Source organism: Acanthochromis polyacanthus, chromosome 22 (assembly GCF_021347895.1).
Source record: "Acanthochromis polyacanthus isolate Apoly-LR-REF ecotype Palm Island chromosome 22, KAUST_Apoly_ChrSc, whole genome shotgun sequence".
Lineage (NCBI taxonomy): Eukaryota > Metazoa > Chordata > Actinopteri > Pomacentridae > Acanthochromis > Acanthochromis polyacanthus.
Window position 1 is genome coordinate 1,007,083 of NC_067134.1, and position 27,410 is coordinate 1,034,492.

The window sequence follows — 27,410 nt, forward strand, 5'->3', positions numbered from 1 at the left end:
CAGAACTGAGCAGCTTTGACAACTTGAAACACAAAAACTGAAACAATAGTAATACTCCGATCTGTTTCAAACAGAGTTCTGCAGTTTATAAACTCTTCTCCAAATATAACACAGAAAATATATGTATATATTTAATAAGGGCATATTTGTCATCTTCAGACCCACTTTGCAGACATAAATGTAGCTTTGGAGGAGACTTGTCATGTAGTTTGGTGTCATTTCTTTAGGAATTATCACTGCATCAGATTATGAGGATGACAGCAGCAGAATAGAACCAAATCCACTCATCTGTTGGATAGTGGGATGTTTCTAGTGGGACATTTTCATACCTGGACATATATTTAATGCTAATCTCATCCACTAATGTGACCAACACTTCACTGCTAAATTTATCATCATGAAGGAAAGTGTTTGATAGGAACAAAATGGATCCTCTGCTTTGTGTTCCACTGAGAATAAACTTCAAGACCAAAGTCACAGCTGGACTCTGACAAAGTTCAAGTGTGACAACATGAATATTTAGAGTGACTGATGAAGAGTTTACCTTCAAGCATCTCTGCAATAAGTAGGAGGACAATACACTGAGTTGAATTTGTGGAGACTGAAAATGATGTCAGATGCTTTTATTCAAAAAGAATTGATCTTATTTATTTATAAAGAAGCATTTTGAAACTCCACAACTCTGTTCTACTTGGATCATTTTTGTTTTTGTGGTAAAAATTGTCACATCTGCTCTATCAGTGATGAAAGATAAAAGAAAATAACTTGGTGTTCATTTTTGTGATCAAGTATTTCAAATTAAAAGTATTCTGTGTTTAGTTTTGTATTATTGTGACATTCAGCTACATGTGGTTCAGAAAATATGAGTTGACTTCTGGATTATCAGGATTTAAGCTCAAAGATGAAACGTTTCATGATGACTTTAACTTTATTCATATTTCAACTCACTCAAAATGAGAAACTATTTCATTACTTTTCCAATATTCCAGATTCTGAATCAATGACATGAAGAGAAATAAAACTGAACATTTCTGGAAGCCTCAGATTTCACTGAGTGAAAAAATTCTGCTGAAAGATGGTCAACAGGACATTTTTAAACAACTTTGATCGCAGAAGAATTTGACACAGAAACCTAAAATTTCACACAATCCGTTTTACAAATTTATATTCAATAATAATTTGTTTTATCTAAACGGAGATATTTAATCAGAAGACCTCTGATGATTTGAGATGGAAGAACCCTCTAGAAACTGATATAAATGACTTCACTTTATATCCTGTTGGCTTGTTTCATCTATAATACAGCCAGTTAATGAACTGATCATACATGTATAGAAATCTCAGACTGAAAGACTAAAAGTAACTAAAACACTAAATAAATACAGTGGTGGAAAGAGAACATGTTTTCCCTCTGAAATGAGCAGAGATGAAACAGAACTGAAATATGACCCCATGTGGATAAAGTCAGAATGTAGAAATATAAAGTGATGACAAAGAAATATGACTGAAATGTTCAATCAGTACAATGACATCAGAATTCATGGATTTCTCCTTGTATAGACTGAATGGTGTAAAGTAGAATTCATTTACCTGAGCTTTGAGATATAGGCAGACACTGCAGGAAACTCCTCACTTCACTCTCTCATGTGACCAGCCTGTCAGATACACTGGTTTCTTCTTTGATTGGAGTTTCAGCACTTCCAGGAGGATGGAGGTCTTTCTCTCTGAGAGGTTTATGAACCAGAATGAAGGAGCTGACTGGAAACTGACTGTAATGATGGAAGACTCTCAGACCTGTTTTAGTCTCATAGTCCTTCACAGGGAGAACAGATCCAGCAGGGAAACCAGTCTGATATTGAAAATCTTCATCATCATCCACGTATTCTAAAGGAAACCCTTCATATGTGCACACTGATGATAACAGCTCCAGTATCTTCTCTCCTGTCTGCTGTTCTCTCTCTGCTGCTGCACAGAACAGATTCACAAACATCCTGGTTGTTTCATCAAGAGGTAACTTCTTCTGAACTCTGTAAAATGAAGAGAAAAACATGTTTTAATGATTTCATCTCTGTCATAGAAATACAACTCCTCATGAGGAATGATTCCTGTTTCATCAGTGCAGTAACAGATGCTTTACAGGTTACAGATTTCATCTTCAAACTCTTGAAATACTCACAAACCCAATACCACCTTAAATGTCAGAGTTTTTTCATTTCCTGTCTTGTGTTTCTGTTTTTCCATAAAGAGGTATTAACATGACTGAATAGTTGTCACTGAGCTGCAGCTCTTTTTATCCACATCTTTTCATTCTTCTCATACAGGTACCAGACTGTCACATGTTTCCAAAGTGTTGCAGGAAATATTTCTACATCAACAGATAAACTCACATTCTTCTCTCTGCTTCATTGCTTCAGTCAGTCAGTGACCTTCATTAAGTTCTATCAACTCTTTCATATTCATGATCAGTTGACTAATAACATGACAAATAATGGACATGAAAATAACACACCGTCTTAATAACTCAATATACAGTTAATTTAAATCAGCAATTTATCATGAATCATGACATAAAATGTCGAAATCAAATAAAAAAATGTGGGTTCATTCCATACAAATCATCCATCTTTTGTTACATTTTTGCTCCAATATCTCTAATTTGACACAAGTTTTTTTAAAGCATAAAATATGGAAGTTTGAAAGATTGTAGGTGATCCATCTTTCCTGAGAAAAATGCTTTAGTTTAACCCCTTAAAGCTTCAGTGTACCGCCGGCGGTACACTTACTAATTTGCATAGGAATTTCAAGAATGTCCGACGGCTGCAAACGCGATTATACAAACACTATACGCCGATGGAAAGCTTAGATTCTCATGAATCCGCCGGTATAAACCACTTTCAGATGTGATGACCACAGCGGGTGAGGAAAACACATTTGTCCGACAAAAACGAATATCCATCCATCCGTTCTCTATACACTGTTTGGACAACAATATCAAGAATTATTGAAGTTAAAAACCTGAAATTTTTACTGTTTTCCTCATGTCATTAAGTCAGGATTGTTCATATTGAAAAAGTATTTTTTAAAAACTGTCTCTGATGGTGGGTGAGCAGACATATGAAAAAGGAAAAATTGAAGCCATCATGAAAAGTTCCATCTCTGAACTCACATTAACAAATAAAATATTGATGCAAAACTCAACCAGTGATATTTTCTGAACCACATGTAGCTGAATGTCACAATAATACACACAGAACACCAAGAATACTTTGAATATAAAATACTTGGTCACAAAAATGGAAAGAAATGTATTTCCATTGAACTTTCAGAACTGAGCAGCTTTGACAACTTGAAACACAAAAACTGAAATAATAGTAAATAATCCGATCCAAGTTCAAACAGAGTTCTGCAGTTTATAAACTCTTCTCCAAATATAACACAGAAAATATATGTATATATTTAAGAAGGGCATATTTGTCATCTTCAGACCCACTTTGCAGACATAAATGTAGCTTTGGAGGAGACTTGTCATGTAGTTTGGTGTCATTTCTTTGGGAATTATCACTGCATCAGATTATGAGGATGACAGCAGCAGAATAGAACCAAATCCACTCATCTTGGATAGTGGGATGTTTCTAGTGGGACATTTTCATACCTGGACATATATTTAATGCTAATCTCATCCACTAATGTGACCAACACTTCACTGCTAAATTTATCATCATGAAGGAAAGTGTTTGATAGGAACAAAATGGATCCTCTGCTTTGTGTTCCACTGAGAATAAACTTCAAGACCAAAGTCACAGCTGGACTCTGACAAAGTTCAAGTGTGACAACATGAATATTTAGAGTGACTGATGAAGAGTTTACCTTCAAGCATCTCTGCAATAAGTAGGAGGACAATACACTGAGTTGAGTTTGTGGAGACTGAAAATGATGTCAGATGCTTTTATTCAAAAAGAATTTATCTTATTTATTTATAAAAGCATTTTGAAACTCCACAACTCTGTTCTACTTGGATCATTTTTGTTTTTGTGGTAAAAATTGTCACATCTGCTCTATCAGTGATGAAAGATAAAAGAAAATAACTTGGTGTTCATTTTTGTGATCAAGTATTTCAAATTAAAAGTATTCTGTGTTTAGTTTTGTATTATTGTGACATTCAGCTACATGTGGTTCAGAAAATATGAGTTGACTTCTGGATTATCAGGATTATTTGATTTGAGCTCAAAGATAAATGTTTCATGATGACTTTAAATTTATTCATATTCCAACTCGCAATCAGAAACTATTTCATTTCTTTTCCAATTTTCCAGATTCTGAATCAATGACATGAAGAGAAATAAAACTGAACATTTCTGGAAGCCTCAAATTTCACTGAGTGAAAAAATTCTGCTGAAAGATGGTCAACAGGACATTTTTAAACAACTTTGATCGTAGAAGATACTTGATACAGAAACCTAAAATTTCACACAATCCATTTTACAAATTTATATTCAATAATAATTGGTTTTATCTGAATAGAGATATTTAATCAGAAGACCTCTGATGATTTGAGATGGAAGAACCCTCTAGAAACTGATATAAATGACTTCACTTTATATCCTGTTGGCTTGTTTCATCTATAATACAGCCAGTTTAATGAACTGATCATACATGTATAGAAATCTCAGACTGAAAGACTAAAAGTAACTAAAACACTAAATAAATACAGTGGTGGAAAGAGAACAATGTTTCCCTCTGAAATGAGCAGAGATGAAATAGAACTGAAATATGACCCCATGTGGATAAAGTCAGAATGTAGAAATATAAAAGTGATGACAAAGAAATATGACTGAAATGTTTCAATCAGTACAATGACATCAGAATTCATGGATTTCTCCTTGTATAGACTGAATGGTGTAAAGTAGAATTCATTTACCTGAGCTGTGAGATATAAGGCAGATACTGCAGGAAACTCCTCACTTCACTCTCTTCATGTGACCAGCCTGTCAGATACACTTCTTTCTTCTCTGATTGGAGTTTCAGCACTTCCAGGAGGACGGAGGTCTTTCTCTCTGAGAGGTTTATGAACCAGAATGAAGGAGCTGACTGGAAAACTGACTGTAATGATGGAAGGACTCTCAGACCTGTTTTAGTCTCATAGTCCTTCACATGGGAGAACAGATCCAGCAGGAAATCACTCTGAGATTTTCCATCCATGTAATATGAAGGAAATCCTTTATATCTGCACACTGATGATAACTGCTTCAGTATCTTCTCTCCTGTCTGCTGTTCTCTCTCTGCTGCTGCACAGAACAGATTCACAAACATCCTGGTTGTTTCATCAAGAGGTAACTTCTTCTGAACTCTGTAAAATGAAGAGAAAAACATGTTTTAATGATTTCATCTCAGTCATAGAAATACAACTCCTCATGAGGAATGATTCCTGTTTCATCAGTGCAGTAACAGATGCTTTACAGGTTACAGATTTCATCTTCAAACTCTTGAAATATTCACAAACCCAATACCACCTTAAATGTCAGAGTTTTTTCATTTCCTGTCTTGTGTTTCTGTTTTTCCATAAAGAGGTATTAACATGACTGAACTTTTGTCACTGAGCTGCAGCTCTTTTTATCCACATCTTTTCATTCTTCTCATACAGGTACCAGACTGTCACATGTTTCCAAAGTGTTGCAGGAAATATTTCTACATCAACAGATAAACTCACATTCTTCTCTCTGCTTCATTGCTTCAGTCAGTCACTGACCTTCATTAAGTTCTATCAACTCTTTCATATTCATGATCAGTTGACTAATAACATGACAAATAATGGACATGAAAAATAACACACCGTCTTAACTCAATATACAGTTAATTTAAATCAGCAATTTATCATGAATCATGACATAAAATGTCGAAACCAAATAAAAAAATGTGGGTTCATTCCATACCAAATCATCCATTTTTTTGTTACACTTTTGCTCCAATATCTCTAATTTGACACAAGTTTTTTTAAAGCATAAAATATGGAAGTTTGAAAGATTGTAGGTGATCCATCTTTCCTGAGAAAAATGTTTTAGTTTAACCCCTTAAACTTCAGTGTACCGCCGGCGGTACACCTACTAATTTGCATAGGAATTTCAAGAATGTCCGACGGCTGCAAACGCGATTATACAAACACTATACGCCGATGGAAAGCTTAGATTCTCATGAATCCGCCGGTATAAACCACTTTCAGATGTGATTACCACAGCGGGTGAGAAAAACACATTTGTCCGACAAAAACGAATATCCATCCATCCGTTCTCTATACACTGTTTGGACAACAATATCTCAGGAATTATGAAAGTTAAAAACCTGAAATTTTTACTGTTTTCTCATGTCATTAAGTCAGGATTGTTCATATTGAAAAAGTATTTTTTTAAAAACTGTCTCTGATGGTGGGTGAGCAGACATATGAAAAAGGAAAAATTGAAGCCATCATGAAAAGTTCCATCTCTGAACTCACATTAACAAATAAAATATTGATGCAAAACTCAACCAGTGATATTTTCTGAACCACATGTAGCTGAATGTCACAATAATACACACAGAACACCAAGAATACTTTGAATATGAAATACTTGGTCACAAAAATGGAAAGAAACGTATTTCCATTGAACTTTCAGAACTGAGCAGCTTTGACAACTTGAAACACAAAAACTGAAACATTAGTAAATAATCTGATCCAAGTCAAACAGAGTTCTGCAGTTTATAAACTCTTCTCCAAATATAACACAGAAAATATATGTATATATTTAAGAAGGGCATATTTGTCATCTTCAGACCCACTTTGCAGACATAAATGTAGCTTTGGAGGAGACTTGTCATGTAGTTTGGTGTCATTTCTTTAGGAATTATCACTGCATCAGATTATGAGGATGACAGCAGCAGAATAGAACCAAATCCACTCATCTGTTGGATAGTGGGATGTTTGTAGTGGGACATTTTCATACCTGGACATATATTTAATGCTAATCTCATCCACTAATGTGACCAACACTTCACTGCTAAATTTATCATCATGAAGGAAAGTGTTTGATAGGAACAAAATGGATCCTCTGCTTTGTGTTCCACTGAGAATAAACTTCAAGACCAAAGTCACAGCTGGACTCTGACAAAGTTCAAGTGTGACAACATGAATATTTAGAGTGACTGATGAAGAGTTTACCTTCAAGCATCTCTGCAATAAGTAGGAGGACAATACACTGAGTTGAATTTGTGGAGACTGAAAATGATGTCAGATGCTTTTATTCAAAAATAATTTGTCTTATTTATTTATAAAGAAGCATTTTGAAACTCCACAACTCTGTTCTACTTGGATCATTTTTGTTTTTGTGGTAAAAATTGTCACATCTGCTCTATCAGTGATGAAAGATAAAAGAAAATAACTTGGTGTTCATTTTTGTGATCAAGTATTTCAAATTAAAAGTATTCTGTGTTTAGTTTTGTTTTATTGTGACATTCAGCTACATGTGGTTCAGAAAATATGAGTTGACTTCTGGATTATCAGGATTTAAGCTCAAAGATGAAACGTTTCATGATGACTTTAACTTTATTCATATTTCAACTCACTCAAAATGAGAAACTATTTCATTACTTTTCCAATATTCCAGATTCTGAATCAATGACATGAAGAGAAATAAAACTGAACATTTCTGGAAGCCTCAGATTTCACTGAGTGAAAAAATTCTGCTGAAAGATGGTCAACAGGACATTTTTAAACAACTTTGATCGCAGAAGATATTTGACACAGAAACCTAAAATTTCACACAATCCGTTTTACAAATTTATATTCAATAATAATTTGTTTTATCTAAACGGAGATATTTAATCAGAAGACCTCTGATGATTTGAGATGGAAGAACCCTCTAGAAACTGATATAAATGACTTCACTTTATATCCTGTTGGCTTGTTTCATCTATAATACAGCCAGTTTAATGAACTGATCATACATGTATAGAAATCTCAGACTGAAAGACTAAAAGTAACTAAAACACTAAATAAATACAGTGGTGGAAAGAGAACAATGTTTCCCTCTGAAATGAGCAGAGATGAAACAGAACTGAAATATGACCCCATGTGGATAAAGTCAGAATGTAGAAATATAAAAGTGATGACAAAGAAATATGACTGAAATGTTTCAATCAGTACAATGACATCAGAATTCATGGATTTCTCCTTGTATAGACTGAATGGTGTGAAGTAGAATTCATTTACCTGAGCTGTGAGATATAAGGCAGACACTGCAGGAAACTCCTCACTTCACTCTCTTCATGTGACCAGCCTGTCAGACGCACTTCTTTCTTCTCTGATTGGAGTTTCAGCACTTCCAGGAGGACGGAGGTCTTTCTCTCTGAGAGGTTTATGGACCAGTCTGCAGGAGCTGACTGGAAAACTGACTGTAATGATGGAAGGACTCTCAGACCTGTTTTAGTCTCATAGTCCTTCACATGGGAGAACAGATCCAGCAGGAAACCAGTCTGATATTGAAAATCTTCATCATCATCCATGTATTCTAAAGGAAAGGCTCCATATCTGCACACTGATGATAACTGCTTCAGTATCTTCTCTCCTGTCTGCTGTTCTCTCTCTGCTGCTGCACAGAACAGATTCACAAACATCCTGGTTGTTTCATCAAGAGGTAACTTCTTCTGAACACTGTAAAATGAAGAGAAAAACATGTTTTAATGATTTCCTCTCAGTCATAGAAATACAACTCCACATGAGGAATGATTCCTGTTTCATCAGTGCAGTAACAGATGCTTTACAGGTTACAGATTTCATCTTCAAACTCTTAAAATACTCACAAACCCAATACCACCTTAAATGTCAGAGTTTTTTCATTTCCTTTCTTGTGTTTCTGTTTTTCCATAAAGAGGTATTAACATGACTGAATAGTTGTCACTGAGCTGCAGCTCTTTTTATCCACATCTTTTCATTCTTCTCATACAGGTACCAGACTGTCACATGTTTCCAAAGTGTTGCAGGAAATATTTCTACATCAACAGATAAACTCACATTCTTCTCTCTGCTTCATTGCTTCAGTCAGTCAGTGACCTTCATTAAGTTCTATCAACTCTTTCATATTCATGATCAGTTGACTAATAACATGACAAATAATGGACATGAAAATAACACACCGTCTTAATAACTCAATATACAGTTAATTTAAATCAGCAATTTATCATGAATCATGACATAAAATATCGAAATCAAATAAAAAAATGTGGGTTCATTCCATACCAAATCATCCATTTTTTTGTTACATTTTTGCTCCAATATCTATAATTTGACACAAGTTTTTTTAAAGCATAAAATATGGAAGTTTGAAAGATTGTAGGTGATCCATCTTTCCTGAGAAAAATGCTTTAGTTTAATGATGGACCGTCGATCCAGTTTCTGCAGGTTCTTCTGCACACTGAAAATTCAGGCTGTTTGGACAACAATATCTCAGGAATTATTAAAGTTAAAAACCTGAAGTTTTTACTGTTTTCTTCATGTCATTAAGTCAGGATTGTTCATACTGAAAAAGTATTTTTTAAAAACTGTCTCTGATGGTGGGTGAGCAGACATATGAAAAAGGAAAAATTGAAGCCATCATGAAAAGTTCCATCTCTGAACTCACATTAACAAATAAAATATTGATGCAAAACTCAACCAGTGATATTTTCTGAACCACATGTAGCTGAATGTCACAATAATACACACAGAACACCAAGAATACTTTGAATATGAAATACTTGGTCACAAAAATGGAAAGAAATGTATTTCCATTGAACTTTCAGAACTGAGCAGCTTTGACAACTTGAAACACAAAAACTGAAACAATAGTAGATACTCCGATCTGTTTCAAACAGAGTTCTGCAGTTTATAAACTCTTCTCCAAATATAACACAGAAAATACATGTATATATTTAATAAGGGCATATTTGTCATCTTCAGACCCACTTTGCAGACATAAATGTAGCTTTGGAGGAGACTTGTCATGGAGTTTGGTGTCATTTCTTTAGGAATTATCACTGCATCAGATTATGAGGATGACAGCAGCAGAATAGAACCAAATCCACTCATCTGTTGGATAGTGGGATGTTTCTAGTGGGACATTTTCATACCTGGACATATATTTAATGCTAATCTCATCCACTAATGTGACCAACACTTCACTGCTAAATTTATCATCATGAAGGAAAGTGTTTGATAGGAACAAAATGGATCCTCTGCTTTGTGTTCCACTGAGAATAAACTTCAAGACCAAAGTCACAGCTGGACTCTGACAAAGTTCAAGTGTGACAACATGAATATTTAGAGTGACTGATAAAGAGTTTACCTTCAAGCAATTCTGCAATAAGTCGGAGGACAATATACTGAGTTGAATTTGTGGAGACTGAAAATGATGTCAGATGCTTTTATTCAAAAAGAATTGATCTTATTTATTTATAAAGAAGCATTTTGAAACTCCACAACTCTGTTCTACTTGGATCATTTTTGTTTTTGTGGTAAAAATTGTCACATCTGCTCTATCAGTGATGAAAGATAAAAGAAAATAACTTGGTGTTCATTTTTGTGATCAAGTATTTCAAATTAAAAGTATTCTGTGTTTAGTTTTGTATTATTGTGACATTCAGCTACATGTGGTTCAGAAAATATGAGTTGACTTCTGGATTATCAGGATTTAAGCTCAAAGATGAAACGTTTCATGATGACTTTAACTTTATTCATATTTCAACTCACTCAAAATGAGAAACTATTTCATTACTTTTCCAATATTCCAGATTCTGAATCAATGACATGAAGAGAAATAAAACTGAACATTTCTGGAAGCCTCAGATTTCACTGAGTGAAAAAATTCTGCTGAAAGATGGTCAACAGGACATTTTTAAACAACTTTGATCGCAGAAGATATTTGACACAGAAACCTAAAATTTCACACAATCCGTTTTACAAATTTATATTCAATAATAATTTGTTTTATCTAAACGGAGATATTTAATCAGAAGACCTCTGATGATTTGAGATGGAAGAACCCTCTAGAAACTGATATAAATGACTTCACTTTATATCCTGTTGGCTTGTTTCATCTATAATACAGCCAGTTTAATGAACTGATCATACATGTATAGAAATCTCAGACTGAAAGACTAAAAGTAACTAAAACACTAAATAAATACAGTGGTGGAAAGAGAACAATGTTTCCCTCTGAAATGAGCAGAGATGAAACAGAACTGAAATATGACCCCATGTGGATAAAGTCAGAATGTAGAAATATAAAAGTGATGACAAAGAAATATGACTGAAATGTTTCAATCAGTACAATGACATCAGAATTCATGGATTTCTCCTTGTATAGACTGAATGGTGTAAAGTAGAATTCATTTACCTGAGCTGTGAGATATAAGGCAGACACTGCAGGAAACTCCTCACTTCACTCTCTTCATGTGACCAGCCTGTCAGACGCACTTCTTTCTTCTTTGATTGGAGTTTCAGCACTTCCAGGAGGATGGAGGTCTTTCTCTCTGAGAGCTTTATGAACCAGAATGCAGGAGCTGACTGGAAAACTGACTGTAATGATGGAAGGACTCTCAGACCTGTTTTAGTCTCATAGTCCTTCACATGGGAGAACAGATCCAGCAGGAAACCACTCTGAGATTTTCCATCCATGTAATATGAAGGAAATCTTTCATATCTGCACACTGATGATAACTGCTTCAGTATCTTCTCTCCTGTCTGCTGTTCTCTCTCTGCTGCTGCACAGAACAGATTCACAAACATCCTGGTTGTTTCATCAAGAGGTAACTTCTTCTGAACTCTGTAAAATGAAGAGAAAAACATGTTTTAATGATTTCCTCTCAGTCATAGAAATACAACTCCACATGAGGAATGATTCCTGTTTCATCAGTGCAGTAACAGATGCTTTACAGGTTACAGATTTCATCTTCAAACTCTTGAAATACTCACAAACCCAATACCACCTTAAATGTCACAGTTTTTTCATTTCCTGTCTTGTGTTTCTGTTTTTCCATAAAGAGGTATTAACATGACTGAATAGTTGTCACTGAGCTGCAGCTCTTTTTATCCACATCTTTTCATTCTTCTCATACAGGTACCAGACTGTCACATGTTTCCAAAGTGTTGCAGGAAATATTTCTACATCAACAGATAAACTCACATTCTTCTCTCTGCTTCATTGCTTCAGTCAGTCACTGACCTTCATTAAGTTCTATCAACTCTTTCATATTCATGATCAGTTGACTAATAACATGACAAATAATGGACATGAAAATAACACACCGTCTTAATAACTCAATATACAGTTAATTTAAATCAGCAATTTATCATGAATGATGACATAAAATATCGAAATCAAATAAAAAAATGTGGGTTCATTCCATACCAACTCATCCATTTTTTTGTTACATTTTTGCTCCAATATCTCTAATTTGACAAGTTTTTTTAAAGCATAAAATATGGACGTTTGAAAGATTGTAGGTGATCCATCTTTCCTGAGAAAAATGCTTTAGTTTAATGATGGACCGTCGATCCAGTTTCTGCAGGTTCTTCTGCACACTGAAAATTCAGGCTGTTTGGACAACAATATCTCAGGAATTATTAAAGTTAAAAACCTGAAATTTTTACTGTTTTCCTCATGTCATTAAGTCAGGATTGTTCATACTGAAAAAGTATTTTTTTTAAAAACTGTCTCTGATGGTGGGTGAGCAGACATATGAAAAAGGAAAAATTGAAGCCATCATGAAAAGTTCCATCTCTGAACTCACATTAACAAATAAAATATTGATGCAAAACTCAATCAGTGATATTTTCTGAACCACATGTAGCTGAATGTCACAATAATACACACAGAACACCAAGAATACTTTGAATATAAAATACTTGGTCACAAAAATGGAAAGAAATGTATTTCCATTGAACTTTCAGAACTGAGCAGCTTTGACAACTTGAAACACAAAAACTGAAACATTAGTAAATAATCTGATCCAAGTCAAACAGAGTTCTGCAGTTTATAAACTCTTCTCCAAATATAACACAGAAAATATATGTATATATTTAAGAAGGGCATATTTGTCATCTTCAGACCCACTTTGCAGACATAAATGTAGCTTTGGAGGAGACTTGTCATGTAGTTTGCTGTCATTTCTTTGGGAATTATCACTGCATCAGATTATGAGGATGACAGCAGCAGAATAGAACCAAATCCACTCATCTGTTAGGCTGGCTACCACCAGCCTGAATCTCAAGTGAGATACAGGCTGGGTACCTGCTATTCATTTTCTTGTAGGGGTGGAGCAGTTTAAAATTTTCCACAGCCGTTGATTGGGCGCTGCATATGTCAGTCAGTCTGGGGCAGTTGAAGCTCACAGCCAATCGTGTCACTGCTAGCCGCTGACGTAAATGCAGAGCGACGGCAGCACCACGAAAAAGAATCATTGCTGTGTTTGCTCATGTGTTTGCTTCTTTCGCCATGTCGCCGGACGATTCTTGCCGTTTATGTAAAGTAAACATGAGGGAAAGTGGACCCCGTGTTTATGCACACTCCACAGATATGTTTGTGTCAAAAACAACGCCGACCATATCAGATAGGTTAGCGATGATGGACCTGATAGTCACCCCGGAGCCGGAGCAGTCAAACAGATGCTGCCAGCGCTGCACCTCCACACTCGGTCGGCTTGAAAAAGACTTTCCTTTATTCAGGCAATGGGAAGAGAACGTCCGGTTAAGCAGCGTATCGAAAAGACAACGTGAACCCACCCCGTCCAAGACACCGAGGACTTTGAAAAAGACCTGCCCAAACCCACCGAGTCCACTAGCTTGTTCCTTCGGAAACACGACAACAAAGGTAACGCTTCTTCTCAAACAACCCATCATGCATTGCGCGTAGTCGCTTAGTGTGCGTCATCGTCTAACTGTCCCTCCCCGTCCTGTGATTGGATCCCTGACTCAGGGACAAATTCAACCCCAGGTCGCCAGACTGCCTAGTAAACGAAATGACAATGAGTGCACAGGCAGTCTGGGTATTCCCAGACTACTCATCTGTTGGATAGTGGGATGTTTCTAGTGGGACATTTTCATACCTGGACATATATTTAATGCTAATCTCATCCACTAATGTGACCAACACTTCACTGCTAAATTTATCATCATGAAGGAAAGTGTTTGATAGGAACAAAATGGATCCTCTGCTTTGTGTTCCACTGAGAATAAACTTCAAGACCAAAGTCACAGCTGGACTCTGACAAAGTTCAAGTGTGACAACATGAATATTTAGAGTGACTGATGAAGAGTTTACCTTCAAGCATCTCTCAATAAGTAGGAGGACAATACACTGAGTTGAGTTTGTGGAGACTGAAAATGATGTCAGATGCTTTTATTCAAAAAGAATTGATCTTATTTATTTATAAAGAAGCATTTTGAAACTCCACAACTCTGTTCTACTTGGATCATTTTTGTTTTTGTGGTAAAAATTGTCACATCTGCTCTATCAGTGATGAAAGATAAAAGAAAATAACTTGGTGTTCATTTTTGTGATCAAGTATTTCAAATTAAAAGTATTCTGTGTTTAGTTTTGTATTATTGTGACATTCAGCTACATGTGGTTCAGAAAATATGAGTTGACTTCTGGATTATCAGAATTTAAGCTCAAAGATGAAACGTTTCATGATGACTTTAACTTTATTCATATTTCAACTCACTCAAAATGAGAAACTATTTCATTACTTTTCCAATATTCCAGATTCTGAATCAATGACATGAAGAGAAATAAAACTGAACATTTCTGGAAGCCTCAAATTTCACTGAGTGAAAAAATTCTGCTGAAAGATGGTCAACAGGACATTTTTAAACTACTTTGATCGCAGAAGATATTTGACACAGAAACCTAAAATTTCACACAATCCGTTTTACAAATTTATATTCAATAATAATTTGTTTTATCTAAACGGAGATATTTAATCAGAAGACCTCTGATGATTTGAGATGGAAGAACCCTCTAGAAACTGATATAAATGACTTCACTTTATATCCTGTTGGCTTGTTTCATCTATAATACAGCCAGTTTAATGAACTGATCATACATGTATAGAAATCTCAGACTCAAAGACAAAAAGTAACTAAAACACTAAATAAATACAGTGGTGGAAAGAGAACAATGTTTCCCTCTGAAATGAGCAGAGATGAAACAGAACTGAAATATGACCCCATGTGGATAAAGTCAGAATGTAGAAATATAAAAGTGATGACAAAGAAATATGACTGAAATGTTTCAATCAGTACAATGACATCAGAATTCATGGATTTCTCCTTGTATAGACTGAATGGTGTAAAGTAGAATTCATTTACCTGAGCTGTGAGATATAAGGCAGACACTGCAGGAAACTCCTCACTTCACTCTCTTCATGTGACCAGCCTGTCAGACGCACTTCTTTCTTCTTTGATTGGAGTTTCAGCACTTCCAGGAGGATGGAGGTCTTTCTCTCTGAGAGGTTTATGAACCAGAATGCAGGAGCTGACTGGAAAACTGACTGTAATGATGGAAGGACTCTCAGACCTGTTTTAGTCTCATAGTCCTTCACATGGGAGAACAGATCCAGCAGGAAACCACTCTGAGATTTTCCATCCATGGAACATGAAGGAAATCCTTCATATCTGCACACTGATGATAACTGCTCCAGTATCTTCTCTCCTGTCTGCTGTTCTCTCTCTGCTGCTGCACAGAACAGATTCACAAACATCCTGGTTGTTTCATCAAGAGGTAACTTCTTCTGAACTCTGTAAAATGAAGAGAAAAACATGTTTTAATGATTTCATCTCAGTCATAGAAATACAACTCCACATGAGGAATGATTCCTGTTTCATCAGTGCAGTAACAGATGCTTTACAGGTTACAGATTTCATCTTCAAACTCTTGAAATACTCACAAACCCAATACCACCTTAAATGTCACAGTTTTTTCATTTCCTGTCTTGTGTTTCTGTTTTTCCATAAAGAGGTATTAACATGACTGAATAGTTGTCACTGAGCTGCAGCTCTTTTTATCCACATCTTTTCATTCTTCTCATACAGGTACCAGACTGTCACATGTTTCCAAAGTGTTGCAGGAAATATTTCTACATCAACAGATAAACTCACATTCTTCTCTCTGCTTCATTGCTTCAGTCAGTCAGTGACCTTCATTAAGTTCTATCAACTCTTTCATATTCATGATCAGTTGACTAATAACATGACAAATAATGGACATGAAAATAACACACCGTCTTAATAACTAGATATACAGTTAATTTAAATCAGCAATTTATCATGAATGATGACATAAAATATCGAAATCAAATAAAAAAATGTGGGTTCATTCCATACCAACTCATCCATTTTTTTGTTACATTTTTGCTCCAATATCTCTAATTTGACAAGTTTTTTTAAAGCATAAAATATGGACGTTTGAAAGATTGTAGGTGATCCATCTTTCCTGAGAAAAATGCTTTAGTTTAATGATGGACCGTCGATCCAGTTTCTGCAGGTTCTTCTGCACACTGAAAATTCAGGCTGTTTGGACAACAATATCTCAGGAATTATTAAAGTTAAAAACCTGAAATTTTTACTGTTTTCTTCATGTCATTAAGTCAGGATTGTTCATATTGAAATAGTATTTTAAAAAAAACTGTCTCTGATGGTGGGTGAGCAGACATATGAAAAAGGAAAAATTGAAGCCATCATGAAAAGTTCCATCTCTGAACTCACATTAACAAATAAAATATTGATGCAAAACTCAACCAGTGATATTTTCTGAACCACATGTAGCTGAATGTCACAATAATACACACAGAACACCAAGAATACTTTGAATATAAAATACTTGGTCACAAAAATGGAAAGAAATGTATTTCCATTGAACTTTCAGAACTGAGCAGCTTTGACAACTGGAAACACAAAAACTGAAACATTAGTAAATAATCTGATCCAAGTCAAACAGAGTTCTGCAGTTTATAAACTCTTCTCCAAATATAACACAGAAAATATATGTATATATTTAATAAGGGCATATTTGTCATCTTCAGACCCACTTTGCAGACATAAATGTAGCTTTGGAGGAGACTTGTCATGTAGTTTGGTGTCATTTCTTTAGGAATTATCACTGCATCAGATTATGAGGATGACAGCAGCAGAATAGAACCAAATCCACTCATCTGTTGGATAGTGGGATGTTTCTAGTGGGACATTTTCATACCTGGACATATATTTAATGCTAATCTCATCCACTAATGTGACCAACACTTCACTGCTAAATTTATCATCATGAAGGAAAGTGTTTGATAGGAACAAAATGGATCCTCTGCTTTGTGTTCCACTGAGAATAAACTTCAAGACCAAAGTCACAGCTGGACTCTGACAAAGTTCAAGTGTGACAACATGAATATTTAGAGTGACTGATGAAGAGTTTACCTTCAAGCATCTCTGCAATAAGTAGGAGGACAATACACTGAGTTGAGTTTGTGGAGACTGAAAATGATGTCAGATGCTTTTATTCAAAAAGAATTTATCTGATTTATTTATAAAGAAGCATTTTGAAACTCCACAACTCTGTTCTACTTGGATCATTTTTGTTTTTGTGGTAAAAATTGTCACATCTGCTCTATCAGTGATGAAAGATAAAAGAAAATAACTTGGTGTTCATTTCTGTGATCAAGTATTTCAAATTAAAAGTATTCTGTGTTTAGTTTTGTATTATTGTGACATTCAGCTACATGTGGTTCAGAAAATATGAGTTGACTTCTGGATCATCAGAATTTATTTGATTTGAGCTCAAAGATAAGACGTTTCATGATGACTTTAACTTTATTCATATTTCAACTCACTCAAAATGAGAAACTATTTCATTACTTTTCCAATATTCCAGATTCTGAATCAATGACATGAAGAGAAATAAAACTGAACATTTCTGGAAGCCTCAGATTTCACTGAGTGAAAAAAATTCTGCTGAAAGATGGTCAACAGGACATTTTTAAACAACTTTGATCGCAGAAGACAGTTGATATATAAACCTAAAATTTCACAGATTTGATTTTCAATACTATATTTCATGATCATTTTTAAAGAAGTAAATCAGAGATATTTAATCAGAAGACCTCTGATGATTTGAGATGGAAGAACCCTCTAGAAACTGATATAAATGACTTCACTTTATATCCTGTTGGTTTGTTTCATCTATAATACAGCCAGTTTAATGAACTGATCATACATACATAGAAATCTCAGACTCAAAGACTAAAAGTAACTAAAACACTAAATAAATACAGTGGTGGAAAGAGAACAATGTTTCCCTCTGACATGAGCAGAGATGAAATAGAACTGAAATATGACCCCATGTGGATAAAGTCAGAATGTAGAAACATAAAAGCGATGACAAAGAAATATGACTGAAATGTTTCAATCAGTACAATGACATCAGAATTCATGGATTTCTCCTTGTATAGACTGAATGGTGTAAAGTAGAATTCATTTACCTGAGCTGTGAGATATAAGGCAGACACTGCAGGAAACTCCTCACTTCACTCTCTTCATGTGACCAGCCTGTCAGCTCCACTGGTTTCTTCTCTGATTGGAGTTTCAGCACTTCCAGGAGGATGGAGGTCTTTCTCTCTGAGAGGTTTATGGACCAGAATGCAGGAGCTGACTGGAAAACTGACTGTAATGATGGAAGGACTCTCAGACCTGTTTTAGTCTCATAGTCCTTCACATGGGAGAACAGATCCAGCAGGAAATCACTCTGAGATTTTCCATCCATGTAATATGAAGGAAATCCTTTATATCTGCACACTGATGATAACTGCTTCAGTATCTTCTCTCCTGTCTGCTGTTCTCTCTCTGCTGCTGCACAGAACAGATTCACAAACATCCTGGTTGCTTCATCAAGAAGTAACTTCTTCTGAACTCTGTAAAATGAAGAGAAAAACATGTTTTAATGATTTCATCTCAGTCATAGAAATACAACTCCACATGAGGAATGATTCCTGTTTCATCAGTGCAGTAACAGATGCTTTACAGGTTACAGATTTCATCTTCAAACTCTTAAAATACTCACAAACCCAATACCACCTTAAATGTCAGAGTTTTTTCATTTCCTGTCTTGTGTTTCTGTTTTTCCATAAAGAGGTATTAACATGACTGAACTTTTGTCACTGAGCTGCAGCTCTTTTTATCCACATCTTTTCATTCTTGTCATACAGGTACCAGACTGTCACATGTTTCCAAATGTTGCAGGAAATATTTCTACATCAACAGATAAACTCACATTCTTCTCTCTGCTTCATTGCTTCAGTCAGTCACTGACCTTCATTAAGTTCTATCAACTCTTTCACATTCATGATCAGTTGACTATTAACATGAGAAATAATGGACATGAAAATAACACACCGTCTTAATTACTCAATATACAGTTAATTTAAATCAGCAATTTATCATGAATCATGACATAAAATATCGAAATCAAATAAAAAAATGTGGGATCATTCCATACCAACTCATCCATTTTTTTGTTACATTTTTGCTCCAATATCTCGAATTTGACGCAAGTTTTTTTAAAGCATAAAATATGGAAGTTTGAAAGATTGTAGGTGATCCATCTTTCCTGAGAAAAATGCTTTAGTTTAATGATGGACCGTCGATCCAGTTTCTGCAGGTTCTTCTGCACACTGAAAATTCAGGCTGTTTGGACAACAATATCTCAAGAATTATTGAAGTTAAAAACCTGAAATTTTTACTGTTTTCCTCATGTCATTAAGTCAGGATTGTTCATATTGATGAAGTATTTTTTTAAAAACTGTCTCTGATGGTGGGGGAGCAGACATATGAAAAAGGAAAAATTGAAGCCATCATGAAAAGTTCCATCTCTGAACTCACATTAACAAATAAAATATTGATGCAAAACTCAACCAGTGATATTTTCTGAACCACATGTAGCTGAATGTCACAATAATACACACAGAACACCAAGAATACTTTGAATATAAAATACTTGGTCACAAAAATGGAAAGAAATGTATTTCCATTGAACTTTCAGAACTGAGCAGCTTTGACAACTTGAAACACAAAAACTGAAACAATAGTAGATACTCCGATCTGTTTCAAACAGAGTTCTGCAGTTTATAAACTCTTCTCCAAATATAACACAGAAAATATATGTATATTTTTAATAAGGGCATATTTGTCATCTTCAGACCCACTTTGCAGACATAAATGTAGCTTTGGAGGAGACTTGTCATGTAGTTCGGTGTCATTTCTTTGGGAATTATAACTGCATCAGATTATGAGGATGACAGCAGCAGAATAGAACCAAATCCACTCATCTGTTGGATAGTGGGATGTTTGTAGTGGGACATTTTCATACCTGGACATATATTTAATGCTAATCTCATCCACTAATGTGACCAACACTTCACTGCTAAATTTATCATCATGAAGGAAAGTGTTTGATAGGAACAAAATGGATCCTCTGCTTTGTGTTCCACTGAGAATAAACTTCAAGACCAAAGTCACAGCTGGACTCTGACAAAGTTCAAGTGTGACAACATGAATATTTAGAGTGACTGATGAAGAGTTTACCTTCAAGCATCTCTGCAATAAGTAGGAGGACAATACACTGAGTTGAGTTTGTGGAGACTGAAAATGATGTCAGATGCTTTTATTCAAAAAGAATTTATCTTATTTATTTATAAAGAAGCATTCTGAAACTCCACAACTCTGTTCTACTTGGATCATTTTTGTTTTTGTGGTAAAAATTGTCACATCTGCTCCATCAGTGATGAAAGATAAAAGAAAATAACTTGGTGTTCATTTTTGTGATCAAGTATTTCAAATTAAAAGTATTCTGTGTTTAGTTTTGTATTATTGTGACATTCAGCTACATGTGGTTCAGAAAATATGAGTTGACTTCTGGATTATCAGGATTTATTTGATTTGAGCTCAAAGATAAGATGTTTCATGATGACTTTAACTTTATTCATATTTCAACTCACTCAAAATGAGAAACTATTTCATTACTTTTCCAATATTCCAGATTCTGAATCAATGACATGAAGAGAAATAAAACTGAACATTTCTGGAAGCCTCAAATTTCACTGAGTGAAAAAATTCTGCTGAAAGATGGTCAACAGGACATTTTTAAACAACTTTGATCGCAGAAGACAGTTGATATATAAACCAAAAATTTCACAGATTTGATTTTCAATACTATATTTCATGATCATTTTTAAAGAAGTAAATCAGAGATATTTAATCAGAAGACCTCTGTAATTTGAGATGGAAGAACCCTCTAGAAACTGATATAAATGACTTCACTTTATATCCTGTTGGCTTGTTTCATCTATAATACAGCCAGTTTCATAAACTGATCATACATGTAGAGAAATCTCAGACTCAAAGACTAAAAGTAACTAAAACACTAAATAAATACAGTGGTGGAAAGAGAACAAGGTTTCCCTCTGAAATGAGCAGAGATGAAATAGAACTGAAATATGACCCCATGTGGATAAAGTCAGAATGTAGAAATATAAAAGTGATGACAAAGAAATATGACTGAAATGTTTCAATCAGTACAATGACATCAGAATTCATGGATTTCTCCTTGTATAGACTGAATGGTGTAAAGTAGAATTCATTTACCTGAGCTGTGAGATATAAGGCAGACACTGCAGGAAACTCCTCACTTCACTCTCTTCATGTGACCAGCCTGTCAGACACACTTCTTTCTTCTCTGATTGGAGTTTCAGCACTTCCAGGAGGATGGAGGTCTTTCTCTCTGAGAGGTTTATGAACCAGACTACAGGAGCTGACTGGAAAACTGACTGTAATGATGGAAGGACTCTCAGACCTGTTTTAGTCTCACAGTCCTTCACAAGGGAGAACAGATCCAGCAGGAAACCAGTCTGATATTGAAAATCTTCATCATCATCATCATCATCATCCACGTATTCTAAAGGAAAGGCTCCATATCTGCACACTGATGATAACAGCTCCAGTATCTTCTCTCCTGTCTGCTGTTCTCTCTCTGCTGCTGCACAGAACAGATTCACAAACATCCTGGTTGTTTCATCAAGAGGTAACCGCTCAACACTGTAAAATGAAGAGAAAAACATGTTTTAATGATTTCATCTCAGTCATAGAAATACAACTCCACATGAGGAATGATTCCTGTTTCATCAGTGCAGTAACAGATGCTTTACAGGTTACAGATTTCATCTTCAAACTCTTAAAATACTCACAAACCCAATACCACCTTAAATGTCACAGTTTTTTCATTTCCTGTCTTGTGTTTCTGTTTTTCCATCAAGAGGTATTAACATGACTGAATAGTTGTCACTGAGCTGCAGCTCTTTTTATCCACATCTTTTCATTCTTCTCATACAGGTACCAGACTGTCACGCGTTTCCAAAGTGTTGCAGGAAATATTTCTACATCAACAGATAAACTCACATTCTTCTCTCTGCTTCATTGCTTCAGTCAGTCACTGACCTTCATTTAGTTCTATCAACTCTTTCATATTCATGATCAGTTGACTAATAACATGAGAAATAATGGACATGAAAATAACACACCATCTTAACTCAATATACAGTTAATTTAAATCAGCAATTTATCATGAATCATGACATAAAATATCGAAATCAAATAAAAAAATGTGGGTTCATTCCATACCAAATCATCCATTTTTTTTACATTTTTGCTCCAATATCTCTAATTTGACACAAGTTTTTTTAAAGCATAAAATATGGAAGTTTGAAAGATTGTAGGTGATCCATCTTTCCTGAGAAAAATGCTTTAGTTTAACCCCTTAAACTTCAGTGTACCGCCGGCGGTACACCTACTAATTTGCATAGGAATTTCAAGAATGTCCGACGGCTGCAAACGCGATTATACAAACACTATACGCCGATGGAAAGCTTAGATTCTCATGAATCCGCCGGAATAAACCACTTTCAGATGTGATTACCACAGCGGGTGAGAAAAACACATTTGTCCGACAAAAACGAATATCCATCCATCCGTTCTCTATACACTGTTTGGACAACAATATCTCAAGAATTATTGAAGTTAAAAACCTGAAATTTTTACTGTTTTCCTCATGTCATTAAGTCAGGATTGTTCATATTGAAAAAGTATTTTTAAAAAACTGTCTCTGATGGTGGGTGAGCAGACATATGAAAAAGGAAAAATTGAAGCCATCATGAAAAGTTCCATCTCTGAACTCACATTAACAAATAAAATATTGATTCAAAACTCAACCAGTGATATTTTCTGAACCACATGTAGCTGAATGTCACAATAATACACACAGAACACCAAGAACACTTTGAATATGAAATACGTGGTCACAAAAATGGAAAGAAATGTATTTCCATTGAACTTTCAGAACTGAGCAGCTTTGACAACTTGAAACACAAAAACTGAAACAATAGTAAATAATCTGATCCAAGTCAAACAGAGTTCTGCAGTTTATAAACTCTTCTCCAAATATAACACAGAAAATATATGTATATATTTATTAAGGGCATATTTGTCATCTTCAGACCCACTTTGCAGACATAAATGTAGCTTTGGAGGAGACTTGTCATGTAGTTTGGTGTCATTTCTTTAGGAATTATCACTGCATCAGATTATGAGGATGACAGCAGCAGAATAGAACCAAATCCACTCATCTGTTGGATAGTGGGATGTTTCTAGTGGGACATTTTCATACCTGGACATATATTTAATGCTAATCTCATCCACTAATGTGACCAACACTTCACTGCTAAATTTATCATCATGAAGGAAAGTGTTTGATAGGAACAAAATGGATCCTCTGCTTTGTGTTCCACTGAGAATAAACTTCAAGACCAAAGTCACAGCTGGACTCTGACAAAGTTCAAGTGTGACAACATGAATATTTAGAGTGACTGATGAAGAGTTTACCTTCAAGCATCTCTGCAATAAGTAGGAGGACAATACACTGAGGTGATTTTGTGGAGACTGAAAATGATGTCAGATGCTTTTATTCAAAAAGAATTTGTCTTATTTATTTATAAAGAAGCATTTTGAAACTCCACAACTCTGTTCTACTTGGATCATTTTTGTTTATGTGGTAAAAATTGTCACATCTGCTCTATCAGTGATGAAAGATAAAAGAAAATAACTTGTTCATCTTTGTGATCAAGTATTTCAAATTAAAAGTATTCTGTGTTTAGTTTTGTATTATTGTGACATTCAGCTACATGTGGTTCAGAAAATATGAGTTGACTTCTGCATTATCAGAATTTAAGCTCAAAGATGAAACATTTCATGATGACTTTAACTTTATTCATATTTCAACTCACTCAAAATGAGAAACTATTTCATTACTTTTCCAATATTCCAGATTCTGAATCAATGACATGACAAGAAATAAAACTGAACATTTCTGGAAGCCTCAAATTTCACTGAGTGAAAAAATTCTGCTGAAAGATGGTCAACAGGACATTTTTAAACAACTTTGATCGCAGAAGATATTTGATATATAAACCTAAAATTTCACACATTCCATTTTACAAATTTAAATTCAATAATAATTTGTTTTATCTAAATGGAGATATTTAATCAGAAGACCTCTGATGATTTGAGATGGAAGAACCCTCTAGAAACTGATATAAATGACTTCACTTTATATCCTGTTGGCTTGTTTCATCTATAATACAGCCAGTTTCATAAACTGATCATACATGTAGAGAAATCTCAGACTCAAAGACAAAAGTAACTAAAACACTAAATAAATACAGTGGTGGAAAGAGAACAATGTTTCCCTCTGAAATGAGCAGAGATGAAATAGAACTGAAATATGACCCCATGTGGATAAAGTCAGAATGTAGAAATATAAAAGTGATGACAAAGAAATATGACTGAAATGTTTCAATCAGTACAATGACATCAGAATTCATGGATTTCTCCTTGTATAGACTGAATGGTGTAAAGTAGAATTCATTTACCTGAGCTGTGAGATATAAGGCAGACACTGCAGGAAACTCCTCACTTCACTCTCTTCATGTGACCAGCCTGTCAGATACACTTCTTTCTTCTCTGATTGGAGTTTCAGCACTTCCAGGAGGATGGAGGTCTTTCTCTCTGAGAGGTTTATGGACCAGACTGCAGGACCAGACTGGAAAACTGACTGTAATGATGGAAGGACTCTCAGACCTGTTTCAGCCACATAAGAGTACAGGTCCAGCAGGAAATCACACCATTGTTGTTTTAGAGGGAATGTTTTGTATCTGCACACTGATGATAACAGCTCCAGTATCTTCTCTCCTGTCTGCTGTTCTCTCTCTGCTGCTGCACAGAACAGATTCCCGAAGAACCTGATTTCCTCAGAAGGTTCTGATAACTGTGGCACGAAACTGAAATTACAAAGATTAAAAAAATATACCCATTTAATCAAAGTGAAATTTTCTGTATACTGTAGCATGAAGTTAACTTTTATACTTAAAAAGGAGAAACACTTGATTTAGACGAGGACTTTACATGAATGCAGAAGTTATATACACTGCTCAAAAAAAAATTAAAGGAACACTTATTAATCTAAGTATTGCATCAAGTCAGTGAAACATGTGGGATACTGATTTGGTCAAGTAAGTAACAGGAGGTTTTTAGTCAGTTTCAGCAGCTTTGGTGTTCATAAAATTAACAACAGGTGCACTAGAGGGGTAACAATGAGACAACCCCCAAAACAGGAATGAGTTTACAGGTGAAGGCCACTGACGTATTTTTCCTTCCCAATATTGTCTGACTGTTTTTCACTAGTTTTGCATTTGGCTAGGGTAAGTGTCACTTCTGGTAGCATGAGGCGATACCTGGACCCTACAGAGGTTGCACAGGCAGTCCAACTCCTCCACGATGGCACATCAGTGTGTGCCATTGCCAGAAGGTTTGCTGTGTCTCCCAGCACATTCTCAACAGCATGGAGGAGATTCCAGGAGACAGGCAGTTAGTCTAAGAGAGCTGGACAGGACTGTAGAAGGTCCTCAACCCATCAGCAGGACAGGTATCTGCTCCTTTGTGCAAGGAGGAACAGGATGAGCACTGCAATAGCTCTAAATGACATCCAGCAGACCACTGGTGTGAATGTCTCTGACCAAACAATCAGAAAGAGATGCAATGAGAGTGGTCGGAGGGCCAAGCATCCTCCAGTGGGCCCTGTGCTCATTGATCGGCACCGTGGAGCTCGGCTGGCATTTGCCATAGAACGCAGGAATTGGCAGGTCCACCGCTGGTGCCCTGTGCTTTTCACAGATGAGAGCAGGTTCACCCTGAGCACATGTGACAGACATGAAAGGGTCTGGAGAAGCCGTGGAGAATGTTATGCTGCCTGTAACATTGTTCAGCATGACCAGTTTGGTGGCGGGTCAGTGATGGTGTGGGGAGGCATATCCATGGAAGGATGCACAGACCTCTACAGACTGAACAATAGCATTCTGACTGCCATTAGCTATCAGGATGAAATCCTTTGACCCATTGTCAGACCCTACATTGGTGCAGTGGTCCTGGATTCCTTCTGGTGCATGACAATGCCCAGTCTTATGTGGTAAGAGAACTCATGCAGTTCCTGGAGGATGAAGGAACTGATACCATTAGCTGGCCCCCATGCTCACCTGACCTGAATCCAATAGAACACCTTTGGAACATTATGTTTTGTTCCATCAGACACCACCAGGTTGCTCCTCAGACTGTCCAGGAGCTCAGTGATGCCCTGGTCCAGTTCTGGGAGGAGATATCCCAGGACACCATCCATCGTCTCATTCAGAGCTTGTCCCGCCATCGTCAGGCTGCATACAAGCACATGGAGGCCATACAAACTACTCAATATCATTTTGAGTTGCTGCCAAGAAATTTCAGAAAGATGGACTAGCCCTGCCACATCAGTTTTTTCACTTTGATTTTGGGGTGTCTTGAATTTAGCCCTCCTGGGGGTTGATAATTTTCACTCCCATCAAACAATGTGGCATCTTTTCATTCCTAACACATTATCCAGTCCATATCAATGAAAATATCCAGTTTGTTTTCCCCACATTGAAATAATGATGTGTTTTCAAAGTGTTCCTTTAATTTTTTTGAGCAGTGTATAAATAAAAAAAACAATAATAATTTACCTGAGCTGTGAGATATAAGGCAGACACTGCAGGAAACTCCTCACTTCACTCTCTTCATGTGAGCAGCCTGTCAGAATGACTTGTTTCTTCTCTGATTGGAGTTTCAGCACTTCCAGAATGATGGAGGTCTTTCTCTCTGAGAGGTCTATGAACCAGACTGCAGGAGTTGACTGGAAACTGACTGGAATGATGGAAATACAATTGTTCGTGTTTTAATTCCGTAAGTGTAC

The 27,410-nt window shown here is 35.7% G+C and overlaps 1 protein-coding gene across 1 annotated transcript in view; it reads right to left on the reverse strand.

Moving 5' to 3' along the window:
* LOC127531895 (uncharacterized) overlaps positions 1-27,410 on the reverse strand; it is a 46,497-nt gene that overhangs the window by 2,663 nt on the left and 16,424 nt on the right. The window contains exons 13-19 of the mRNA XM_051942198.1: positions 25,024-25,431; positions 21,689-22,138; positions 18,532-18,960; positions 15,660-15,802; positions 8,240-8,537; positions 4,919-5,347; positions 1,795-2,027 (exon numbers count right to left, since the gene is read on the reverse strand). Of these exons, the coding sequence (XP_051798158.1) occupies positions 1,795-2,027; positions 4,919-5,347; positions 8,240-8,532 (955 nt within the window). The 5' untranslated portion in view covers positions 8,533-8,537; positions 15,660-15,802; positions 18,532-18,960; positions 21,689-22,138; positions 25,024-25,431. The remainder of the gene's footprint in view (positions 1-1,794; positions 2,028-4,918; positions 5,348-8,239; positions 8,538-15,659; positions 15,803-18,531; positions 18,961-21,688; positions 22,139-25,023; positions 25,432-27,410) is intronic.